This window comes from Gigantopelta aegis, chromosome 5, assembly GCF_016097555.1.
Source record: "Gigantopelta aegis isolate Gae_Host chromosome 5, Gae_host_genome, whole genome shotgun sequence".
In the NCBI taxonomy this organism is placed as follows: domain Eukaryota; kingdom Metazoa; phylum Mollusca; class Gastropoda; order Neomphalida; family Peltospiridae; genus Gigantopelta; species Gigantopelta aegis.
This window is the reverse complement of record NC_054703.1, coordinates 36,283,170-36,296,294: the sequence shown is the minus strand read 5'-3', so window position 1 is coordinate 36,296,294 and position 13,125 is coordinate 36,283,170. Positions and strand designations below refer to the sequence as shown.

Below are 13,125 nucleotides of genomic sequence, written 5' to 3'. Positions count from 1 at the left end.
CTTTGTGTATTCTATTATATTTTCCACCACAGCTCCTATCAAAAACCATGGAATGTGCTATCCTGTCTGTGGGATGGTACATATAATAAAAACAATTTAACGCTGATTTCCTCTTTAACCTATTTCAGAATTTGACATCCAACAGCCGATGATTAATAAATCAATGTGCTCTACTGGTGTCGTTAGACAAAACAAACTTTTTGCACACTTCTTAGGATCACCAAAGAGAAGGAGGAATGCAAGAAAGGGCATATAAAAATGGCAGCCTACATGGGATTGTGATCTAAACTCGACATATGCATGATTTCCTTTACTTATCTGGTATGAAGACGTAAATTATAATTTTCAGATGCCTTCATTTGATATCCGTATTGCTTTTTGTTTCATATTTCAAGTAACAGATTTGATATTTATTAAAATATTTCAATAGACCTAATGGCTAACTTTCTTTTTCAGAATCGGTGTAACTACAGACAGTAGACATATTCAGGACTTTAAAATAATGATATCTAGTTTTAGCTATAGTGATTTAATACCTTTCACAAAATAATAATTACAACAAAAGTCAATCCTAACCCCTCCAAAATATATATATATTTTTTATTCAAGGGAAGTAACTCGGGTCACAATTGACACTGGTTAACTACAATAGTAAAAACAAATTTTTTAAATGATATGGTGCAAATTATTTAAGGCAAAAGTACCGTATTCCCCCCCCCCCTCTATTTTAAAGAAATATTTCTTGGAATTAGTTACGGTTAGGGTTATGGTTAGCGATAGTTATATACAATATATTTTAAAACAATTTGTTCTGTAAAACCAACATGAAGTTTATATTTCGTAATCCAGTATCGCTATGTTTTGCCTTTGAAAAATTAGACATTTTGACTATTCTGTATAAAATTTCTTCCACACGGGTGCTTTTGATGGTGCTTTTGGAAGAAATATAGCACAGAAGACAGAATGAGGCATCATGGGACTAAATCTTCGTTTTATTCCGTAGACGTTCGGTTCATTCGGTCAAAATACACCCTATGAGATTTATAAGTATTAAAATGCAGTTTCACTTGTTGATCCACTGCATGGTCGAGTGTATACAGTGGTAGGCTACAGTCCCAATGGTCTGGAGTTCGAATCCAGGCCTAGCACTACATCATTTGTAGTATTTAATGCAATACCCAGTTCATATGGTTAATTCAATACACCAATAGGGGAAAAAAAAACGGTACTCTTTCCACCATTGAAAGGGGGATACGGGTTGAACTCGTGCCAAATATAATATGAATTTAAAGTGCAACATGTACCTAGTGGTGAGCTTTAAAATCAAATTGTGAAGTTGGTTAGAACTTCACTCTGACATATATATTAACAAATTTACAGTAAGTAACAAGGAGAAAAAAAAGAAAGAATAAAAATGGATTTTTTTTTTTTTTTAACTTTAGGTGATATGAATATTCAGTTCTTGTGCCACTCAGAAGGCAACTTGCAATCCCCCCCAAGAAAAAAACAAAAAAAACCCCACAAATTTGTGACAAAAAAACAACAACAAACATTAACACCCCCCTACAAAAAACGTTATCCTTGCCACACTCTATAATTTATCGCATGTACATATATGTATATGGTCAGATTAAAAACAAAAATAGTTTTTTGGGGTAATAAATAAAATCAATCCATTCACCGATAGTTGATTACAATTTTCGATCATTTGAAATTAGTATCGGGTACATGTACTTAAATTTATGCTTTAATATTTGCGCGATTAAATGGCATGGTGCTATCAAAATACATTCCATTTTACTTCAGCGTTGTTTTTCTCGAAACGAGCACCACCTTTGACGTCATAACTGATTTGTCACCACGGAAACGACTTGTCCATCAGTTGTGAAACTATGCGGAAAAAACAGGTGAGGATTTATTGTTTGTTTATTTATTTATTTATTTATATTAAGGGCTGATAACCAGAACTGGTTAAATGTATAATGTTAGATGGATGTCAGTGGCATTCTGCAGACATGTCCAATCCATTTCCATCTGCAGCGTTTAACCTCGAGAGAGAGAAATGGGCTGCATGCCTGTCATGGAGTTCAGATAAGATAATCATACGTAAATACAGTCAAACCTGTCTAAACCAGAACCTGAAGAAACAGGAATTCTATCAAAACTGGCCATGTTTTGTGGTCCTGAAGTTTTTAAATTCTAAAACACGACCCTCTAAACACCGAATCCTGTCTAAATCAGGTGGATACTGGGTTCTTGGAAGTCTGGTATCCAAAATTAAATTCTGGTATCCCCGGGATATCGAGATACCGTTAATCTCGAACACTGGCTAGATCTAAAACATTGACTGCTTTTCACTTTTTGCAGGCCGCTATTTCGAGCACCAAAACCATGACTTTGAAAGGCTAGCTGTGGGTCAGCAGAAAATGTCTCCATATATTCAATCCTACTTCAAAAACTGCAGAAAGCCATTTATTTTTTATTTTTTATTTTATAATTTTAATTTTAATTTTTTTTGTTATGAAAGTTGGTGGTGGTTTAAAAGTTAAAAATGTGTTTTTGTTTTAAAAATATGTTTTAGCATTATTTATGAAAAAAAAGTGGGCCTAAATGACAGTTTCTATTAATAACAACACATCATAACAGTAATATAACATGTCATTGTTCATAATAACCAGAGTTTGACAAATCTGCTAGGCCGACGCACAGGACAAGTGATTTAAAAAAAAAATAAGAAAAAAAAAGTTGTTGTAATTGATAAGGCCATTGACTACAGTTTTCCAGAGTTGTCTGTCCTGGGCTCTGGTTTCAAGCTGCCTCCAGGTGTACCCTGTCTTTTTGGTGTCCCCCTGGAGGTCCCTTCGCAATGTGTTTGTTTTCTTTGGATGGCCTCTTTTTCTTCTGCCTTGTGGGTTTCATGTCCGAGCCTGCCTGATGATATTCGATGCTGCATTGAAGAAATTTCTGCTAGTGCTTTATTTTGGTGGGCTAGAGAGATTTACAAACCCACTAGCTATAGCTGTGGCTAGTGACTTTTCATAAAAATTTGTCATAGTTTTAATATCTCAGCTACATTATGAAAATTACAATCCTGAATGTTAAGTTTTTTCAATGAAGAATTGCAAACATGACATTGGGCATATATAAACACAAATATCTGCCATATTTGATTCTGTCATACCCAGCGCCGTCAATAGTTTAAGAAGTAGCAGGCTACAACAGTGATGATAGCAGGGGGCAAATCGGGGGGTCTGGGGGCCCTCCCCTAGAAACATTTGAAATTTCGATGTGAACTAATCGCGTTTCAAGACAGATAAACAACTATTTTGGCACCTTGTTTGGATCCCTTTTGTAGACTTTATTAAAGAAGAGAAAGCACTTTTTTTTTACCATCAACGAAAAGTAGGCGGCGGCAAAAGCTGTTTCAGGCGGCGATTTGCCGCCAGAGACCGGGTACTTTTGAGGGCTCTGCATACCACTTTTCAGTCGGAAATTTGAGATTCTGATTATTACTATTTTTACTCTACCATAGTTTGACACCCAATAGCTGATGTATTTTTCGTGCTGTGGTATCGTTAAACATTCATTCATTCATTCCTATTTTTACAATTGCCAGTTTTATTGTTCACTGATCAGGGGTTTTGTCGGAGGGTGCAAATGGTAAAATTATGTGCCCTAAAATTTTGAAAATTAATGACTATACATGTATATTTTTAATGTAATATTGAGATACATCATAGTAAGAGAATTGCTGTTTAAAAATGTGTGAAAGTGCATGAAACACAGTGTCTAATTTTAAACACATAACCACCTAGTACTAGTAGGGGTACTTATGGTCTATTTTCTTTTTATTAGGCAGTGTTCAAGAGTAAAATTTTGGGGCAGTATCCCAGTTGAATACTAACATTTCCAAATCTGGTATTCTACCTGAGAATTTAGTATTATATGGTATCCCGGTGGGATACTGGGTTCTTGAAGTCTGGTATCCAAAATTAAATTCTGGTATCCCCGGGATATCAGGATACCGTTAATCTTGAACACTGTTAGGTACCCTCAAATTATTTTAAGGCATAAACTAGATTAATAATTGGCCAAATAATAAATGTTCTATTGATCTTTTGTTTTCTTATAATATGGGATTCATAGTTTTCTCATTTTAAGTGACATTTACATTGATCATAATTTGAAAAACAAAACAAAAATCACCATACATGTACAACCAACCTAAATTAACTTTTGATTTTTAGGTACCTTCACGAAAGGTCTCGCGTCGCCTGGCGAGTTACGAACCTGCGACGTTACTGGCCGCGTGGGATGCCGTTAAAGGAGGAATGACAATCTACCAGGCCTCACAGCTCTTCGGCATTCCCAGTCAGACTCTGAGGGACAGAAAGAACGGAAAAGTCCTTGAACCGGAGGACTTCGGGTCTGGTCGACATCCGGCTCTGGCGAAAGAAGACGAACAGAAGCTGATAGACCACATCAAATACCTGACAACCATCGGCTATTGGTGTTCGCGGGCCGATATTGCAAGACTCGCGACCGATTATTCGCACTATCTACACATTCTGCCTAGCGACCGTAGTCTAACTGCTGGGTGGTTTAAAAGGTTCGATCTCCGGTGGCCCGAATTGAAAACTGTCAGACAAAGAGCGACTGTGTCGTGTCCAGGAAAACACACGAAAGGAGCGACGGCAGACGAATTAAAAACGTATTACGTGGAACTGAAAATGATATTGGACAAATACGAATTACATGACAAACCTCAGTGTATTTATTACATGGACGAAACGGCGATTGTTACAGAGCCTGATAAAGTGTCTGCGTTAAAGGGAGATAAGTCTGCAATGGTCGCAAAGTACGTGTCGTCCCCACTCACTGTGGTTGCATGTGGAAACGCTGCTGGGACGTACTTACCTCCCTTTCTTATTTTTAAAGGTAAGAAGAAAAAGACGGAACTGTCAGAGAAGTATTCGGAAGGAACTGAAGTTAGAATGTCTGAAATGGGATGGTCCGATAGTGTACTGTTGACAGATTTTGTTAAACACCATTTTTGCAATTGCACCATGGGAGATAACTCTGATGTAAAACTGTTGTTGTATGACGGAAGAGCCAGTCATATAAATATCGGTTTAATCGACTGGGCTCGAGAACACAAAATCATTTTGTTCCTCCTTCCTCCGAGTACGAAAAATCCAATACAACCATCGGACGTTGGGTGTTTTGAAGAATTCAAGAAAATTCTTTACGACGAATGCGAGGCATTCATGAACAGAAACGGCACCGATTCCATCTCAAAGTACGACTTAGGAGGCATCGTTTGCATGATCTATCCGAAAGCGCTTTCATCTTACAACTTAATGTCGACGTTTAGCAAATCTGGAATCTACCCATTTAATTCATCCGTCTTTGAGAACGACCTCATCACAACACCTCCGGCATCTAACGGACATTCTGTAACCATCACCACCACCGACAGTTTGACAAACACCGACCTTCAAATAGACGACTCTACAGATCTCATTAACAACGTTAGTGCAGAAACTGAACAGTCACACACACCTGTGATCATAAAAAAATCAAAGAAACAGAAAACCATTCCGCCTCTAAAAATTCGTAGAATTACCGCAACCAAACGGTCAGAACCTGTTGTTGCATGCTCAAGCAAGAACTGGACTTCGCGTAAACATCGTAAACCTGTGGCTGTGTCATCTGACAGTGATTCTACTGACGGTGATTCCGATGTGGCCGATGAGGACAAGTGCTGTGTGTGTGGACATTACGAGCCAGACGTGTTGAAACATCAATCGTGTCTTCACCTCGTGAACTGGGCACAGTGTGAGAACTGTAGTCACTGGGTTCACCTCCGGTTCTGTGTGACGCAGAAAGCCATCAGGAGACACACAAACTTCCTCTGTCCACATTGTAAATAGTGCCATCTTCCAAAAAAACATACATAACTCTTGAGTCTTTGTTAACAGTATTGTTAGCTGTAAATCAAGGTCCAAACCAAACAAGAAATAGTCACTTGTTTTACCTCAAATTCTATATGTCTTGAGTCTGTTAAAGGGACATTCCTGAGTTTGCTGCAATTTTTAAGATGTTATCGACTAACAGAGACTTTTTAAAGATTGTAATTACATATCAAATATATTTGTCTGCATAAAATATTAGTGACTCTATATTAAACATGTTTCTGATTGTTCTGATATTTGTACTAGGTTAAATTTCATCATATTTCCTAAAATATTGTTTTTTCGTATATATACAAAATTATTTGAAGACAAAATCCAGTTTGGGCTTCTTACAAATATTAAGATGACTAGAAACACATTGAATATACAGACACTGATATTCTAAACAATATTCAGACACTGATATTCTAAACAAGAAAATTTATTTAATATGTAAGTTTAATCGTAGAAATATTTTATTAATCGGAAACATCTTACAATGCAGCAAACACAGGAATGTCTCTTTAACAGTATTGTTAGCTGTAAATGGAGGTCCAAATATGAACTAGTCACTTGTTTTACCTCAAATTATGTATGAAGAGTTCAGGCGTAAAAAAACGATAAATACCATTTTATCCAAAAACCGACTTCTACTATCATTACTCAGTTCAAGGCGTTCTCATTTGTTAAAAATCTGTCCTTTATTTACTTTACTTTTTCAGGGCTTCTAGAATTTTTATAAAGTCCACTAGCCATGGGATCAGTGATGAAATGTTTTTACTAGCCACAATGAAAAATTCACTGGCCCTACTTTACTTTAAGTAATACAATTTTACTAAATAATAGTAATAATTGGATATGTCACCTAAAGAGGGAGATAGCGCTTTAAAACATTAACATTGGGGAGTTCGGTGGGTGAGGGGCAGGATATTCATATGTACAAAATAGACTTAACTGCAGCATTTGACTCTAAAAGATTTACTAGCCCAAAATTGAATACCACTAGCCATGGGAGTGGGGCTACCATAATCTAGAAGCCCTGCTAGCCGTCGGGTATGGCAGTAATAGTTATTTACTAGCCCAACATTGACTATCACTAGCCATGGGAGTGGGGCTACCATAATCTAGAAGCCCTGCTAGCCGCCGGGCACGGCAATAGTAGTTATTTACTAGTCCAAAATTGAATACCACTAGCCATGGGAGTGGGGCTACCACAATCTAGAAGCCCTGCCAGCAGAACGGTGGGCATGGCAATAGTAGTTATTTACTAGTCCAAAATTGAATACCACTAGCCATGCGAGTGGGGCTACCATAATCTAGAAGCCCTGCTAGCCGTCGGGCATGGCAATAGTAGTTATTTACTAGTCACAAAAATTGAATACCACTAGCCATGTGAGTGGGGCTACCATAATCTAGAAGCCCTGCCAGCAGAACGGTGGGCATGGCAATAGTAGTTATTTACTAGTCCAAAATTGAATACCACTAGCCATGCGAGTGGGGCTACCATAATCTAGAAGCCCTGCTAGCCGTCGGGCATGGCAATAGTAGTTATTTACTAGTCACAAAAATTGAATACCACTAGCCATGCGAGTGGGGTTACTGTAATCTATAAGCCCTGCTTATTTCAACTTAAGATCGCCCATTGTGGACTTGATATGTTTTGACTTGCCGGTTTTTGCATCTGAACTCTTCACATCATATACCGGTATATGTATGTTGCACAAAAGCTGTACAGATAAGATATTTGGTCATGAAAGTTTTGAAAAATTAATGTTGAAATGATAAGTTTAAAAAACAATTCTGTTTAAAATAACATCAGAAGGTTGTTATTATAATATTGTTATTAGATTAATTGTGTTAATCCTTAAAATAGGTCCTTTAAAACGAGTGATTTTATCTCAGTTCTGTAGACCATTAACCTGAGGTGCTTGGGTTACATGATCGAACCCGCTTGATGGACTCTCTAGTTGTTTTTTTGTTGTTTCTTTGGGCGAGACATAGCCCAGTGGTAAAGCACTCGCTTGATGCGCGGTTAGTCTAGGATCGATCCCCGTTGGTGGGTCCATTGGGCTATTTCTCGTTCCAGCCAGTGCATTACGACTGGTATATCAAAGGCTGTGGTATCTGCTATCCTGTCTGTAGAATGGTGCATATAAAAGATCCCTTGCTGCTAATCGAAAAGAGTAGCCCATGAAGTGGCAACTGGGTTTCCTCTCTCAATATCTGTGTGGTCCGTAACCATATTTTTGACGCCATATAACCGTAAATAAAATGTGTTGAGTGCGTTGTTAAGTAAACCAGTTCCTTCTTCATTTCCTTTTTAAAATTTTGTTTAATGTTACAGGTAAAAAAATTGTTTGTGGATTTTATTTTGGTCTTCAGCATAAATTTAACATGTTTCTGTGCTTCCGTGAATCACAGATTTGAGAGAGAAGGATACATTTTTTAGATAGTATTCCAAAATATCTATATTAAAACATGTTTATGATTCCAGCAGAACCCTAAAATCATACAGTTGAATCCCATTGGCTCGAACCCCGTAGGTTTCTTGAGAAAGTGTTCGACCGATCGTGTAGTTCGACCTAACCTTTCAGTCCACAAAGTGTACGTGTAACTCGGGACTTTGTTTTTAGTTCGAGCATTGTCGTGTATTCGACCTTTCCGAGTTCAACTGAACAAGATTGTACTGTACATACAATATTTACATTAGAAAGAAGCATGTGCATTTGGAATATTATTTTTTATCTGTTTTACGAATGTGTAGAAAAAGTTGTTGTTTTATGTACCGAGTATGTTTGAAAAAAGTATGAACATTTGTTATCCAAAAGGTGTATGAATCTGTACATGTAAATATCTTTTGAATAATTTAATGCATGTTAGATTGTTACGTTGTTATTTGTTATGTTATTCGTTAACATAAATTGTTACATGATTTTTTTTTGGTGTAATTTGTTTTGACATCTGTTGAAGTCTTCTAAAAATGTTAATTGGATTGTTCAGAAACTTGGTACATTGATTATTTTGGGCAGTCTCCATAAACTTCGGTAATAGAGTGATTTGTAAATTTCTAAATTAAAAAACAAAATTATTACATTTAAAAAACCTGTTTTAACATTTAAAATTCTGCTTTGTAGAGTTTGATTGAATTGTTCTGAAACTTGGTACAGCTGTTCTCTGAGGCACAAAACAATAAAGAAAGATTTCGAAAATGGTACATTTTTAAAGGGACAGACTCTAGTTTCAAGCCGTGAAAATTAACACTAAGTTTAGTTAATCTACAAACCTGTAACAACATTTGGATACAGTTACAATTGAGTGAAACCTGAGTCTGTGACATTGAAATGGTGAAATACCCTCTAAAAATATAAAACTCGACTCCATAACTGTTTCTTCTCAGACGCACGTGTGATATTAAAAACACCATGATGATCAAAAACACTTCGAATGTATGAAAACTGATAATCTAAACCATAAAATCTAAGTAAAGTATGATTTCAGTTATCAAAAATGGCTATAATAGTAAAACAATATGCCTTAGTGTTTAAAACTAGGGTATGTCCCTTTTACTGAACATTTCAGTTTTTTTTGGTCCTAAATGTTTCATTTGTTATTTCAGAATTTTGGTGGGACATATTTCTTTTGGCCTTCTATCTCTCTAGGGGCGGGATGTAGCCCAGTGGTACAGCGCTTGCTCGATACCCAGTCAGTGTGGGATCGATCCCCATCAGTGGGCCCATTTGGCTATTTCTCATTCCAGATAGTGCACCATGACTTGTATATCAAAGGTCGTGGTATGTACTACCCTGTCTGTGGAATGGTGCATATAAAAGATCCCTTGCTGCTAATAGAAAAGAGTACCCATGAAGTGGTGACAGCGGGTTTCCTCTCTCAATATCTGTGTGGTCCTTAGCCACATGTCTGACGCCATATAACTCAATACAATGTGTTGAGTGCTGTGTTAAATAAAACATTTCCTTCTTTCTATCTAAAACAAATATTAATAAAAGCAGGATGTATTTTATTTTCTCTTTTGGGCTCGGCACACAAGTATTTAGCAACAATTACATTTCATGTTTTGTTCTTGTTTAAGACTTAAACATGTCTAAAGTAAACGTGATGATTATCGTTCATATATTTGGCAAATTTATATTTAATTTGGTGATATAATTACATATACGAATTATTCATATTTGTTTAAAGTTTCATTAAACAATCGTACACTGTTACTGTTGTTTTATCTGTTCAACTTTGACCTGTTCAACTTTGACCTGTTTTGCGAGAGGGATGTTACTCAATGGTAGAGTGTTGTCTGAGGTGGGGGGGGGGGGGGGGCATCGCTTAAGGGGCAGGATGTAGCCCGATGCGCGATCGGTTTGGGATCGATCCTCGTCAGTGGGCCCATTGAGCTATTTCTCGCTCCAGCCAGTGCACCACGACTGGTTTATCAAAGGCTGTGGTATGTGCTATCCTGTCTATGGGTTGGTGCATATAAAAGATCCCTTGCTGCTAATCGAAAAGATTAACCCATGAAGTGGCGACAGCAGGTTTCCTCTCTCAATATATATGTGGTCCTTGACCATATGTCTGACACCATATAATCATAAATAAAATGTGCTGAGTGCGTCGTTATATAAAACATTTCCTTCTTTAGAGACAACTGTGGAGTCAAATAAATTGTTTAATAGGATACATCCGTCAAGAAAGTTGTTGAGGTTGATACAGACAGACTGAGTCAGAGAAACGCTTACTATTGGCTGAACAGTTGATTGAATCATCTAGTTCATGAGATCAGTTTTATAAAGATATTCTCATTTAAGGTCTCACTACACGGATCACTTCCAAGTGAGAGTTCATTCATCACAGTCCACTATATTCCTAATTGTGATACATGTTATGGTTCACATATTCACTTCTAGGAAATGGTGAAGAATTAAAACAATATGTATGTTTAATGGTAAGCCTTCTGGCTGTATTTTACCCATGTTATTTTGTAATATTGTGCATCGACCTTTTGGGACATGGGTGTACAGCGCAAGAGACAGTCTTACCATTTTATCAATCGGTTTTTAAATAAGGACAGGATGTAGCCCAGTAGGAAAGTGCTCGCCTGATATAAAATATTCCATGCTGGTAATCAAAAAGAGTAGCCCATGGGTTGAATGATTTGTTAAATAAAACATTAAAAATATACCTAAAATTGTTTTACAAAATTTATCTCCCTTTATATATTGGCTTCCCATTCCTATTGGTTATAACAAAGTTACATTATTTTCAGGATCAGTGAGAACACACAGGTGATTTTGAACTTTTCAAGATAAGAGAGCGGTAGATTTATGCCCCTTTAGGTATTGGCTTCCCATAATTTCAGGGACACTGAGCAATGTTTGCAGTGAAGTAACACTGGCCATTTTGAACTTTCCAAGATGAGAGAGAGGTGGAGTTATGTCCCTTGAAGTATTGACTATAACAAAGTTGCATTATTTTCAGGATCACTGAGCAGTGTTTGCAGGTAGCACAAAGAGGCGATTCTGGACTTTCTGAGATGAGAGAGAGGTGGAGTTATGTCCCTTTAAGTATTGGTGATAACAGAGTTGTCTGATTTCCAGGATCAGTGAATGATGTTTGCAGTGAGCACCCAGAGACAGTTCTGGACATTCCGTGATGAGCAAGAGGTGGAGAAACAGCGGCGTGAGACCAACGAGAAGTACATACACAGCATGGCAAGCAATATGTCTGTCAGTATACTGGTTTATTTTTATATCCATTCAAGGAGGAAAGGAAATGTTTTGTTTAATGACGCACTCAACACGTTTTATTTGGTTATAATTTATAGTGTCGGACATATGGTTAAGGACCAAAAATACTTAGAGAGGAAACCTGCTGTCGCCATTTCATGGACTACTATCTTTGATTAGCAGCAAGGGATCTTTTATATGCACCATCCCACAGACAGGATAGTACATACCATGGTTTTTGTAACACCAGTTGTAGAGCACTGGATGGCCCACCTACGGGGATCAATCCTAGATCAATCTTGCATCAGGTGAGTGCTCTACCGTACACTATCATGAGTACAAACCATAACCAAAGAGCAGAAATATAGAATGCTAAACAAGCTTGACTGTCATGCTTTTTATGGTTTTAGTATCTGACATACACAATATTGTGAGAAAATATTATTATATTCAAATATTTCATATTCTGCATTAAATTTGGTAAGCTATTAATTATGCTATTCACATATAGCATTTTATAATATTTATTTTATCATTATGTGTCATGTTTCTCTCCTTTCCCTTTCTATTGCCTCTGTCAATTTTGCTTTGTCTCCCTATCTCTGTCTCTCTCTCTCCATCCTCCCTCCCTCCCTCCCCCTCCTTCACTCTCTCCCTCCCTCCCCTCCATCTCTCTCCTTCCCCTCTCTTCCTCTCTCCTCCCTCCCTCCCCTCCTCCCTCCCTCCCTCCCCCTCCTCCCTCCCCTCTCTTTCTCCTTCCCTTCCTCCCTCCCCCTCCTCCCTCCCTCCCCCTCTCTCTCTCCCTCCCCCTCTCTCCCCCCTCTCCGTTTGTCTGTCTTTCTGTCGGTCTCTCTCTCTCTCTCTCTCTCGCTTTCTCCCTGCCTGTCTTTCTTTCTCTCTCTCTCTCTCTCTCTCTCTCTCTCTCTCTCTCTCTCTCTCTCTCTCTCTCTCTCTCTCTCTCTCTCTCTCTCTCTCTCTCTCTCTCTCTCTCTCTCTCTCTCTCTCTCTCTCGTTGTCCAGTAGAAAATAGAAAAAAAAAAGTGTGTTTATTTATTTAATTACAAAATGATTTGTTTATTTATTTATTTTTGTTTATTTATTTATTTCTAGGAGGAAGAACAACGCCATCATTTCCTGACGTCATCAGAAGAGCTGTCTCTGTGTAGATATTTTGAGTTCATCATCAAAGAATTCTGTGCCAAATTCCAGCCTCCCATGCCAAAATGTGTTTTGGTAAGATTTTCCAACAAGCTTTTAACCAGCCACACGAGACTAACTTATGACAGGTAATGTGATCGATCCGTTTGAAGAATCAGGGATGTTATTGTTCAGAACTTAGCTTAGTTTGTAAATTGTTCGCCTGAGGTGCTAGGATCACAAGATCAAATCTAGATGGATCCATTTTGTTTTCCCATCCCAACCAGTGCAGACTTGTA

The 13,125-nt window shown here is 37.7% G+C and overlaps 1 protein-coding gene across 4 annotated transcripts in view; it reads left to right on the top strand.

Moving 5' to 3' along the window:
- Nucleotides 1–231: 231 nt before the first annotated feature.
- Nucleotides 232–13,125, top strand: part of LOC121373701 (cyclin-H-like) — a 31,382-nt gene continuing 18,488 nt past the window's right edge. Inside the window, exons 1-3 of one of the 4 annotated variants that reach the window (XM_041500434.1) lie at nt 232–321; nt 11,561–11,689; nt 12,800–12,922. In XM_041500434.1, the coding sequence (XP_041356368.1) occupies nt 11,570–11,689; nt 12,800–12,922 (243 nt within the window). In that variant the 5' untranslated portion in view covers nt 232–321; nt 11,561–11,569. Of the gene's footprint in view, nt 322–1,806; nt 1,908–4,247; nt 6,132–11,441; nt 11,690–12,799; nt 12,923–13,125 lie in introns of those variants that run through there. The other 3 variants (XM_041500435.1, XM_041500432.1, XM_041500431.1) reach the window with 3 other exon arrangements.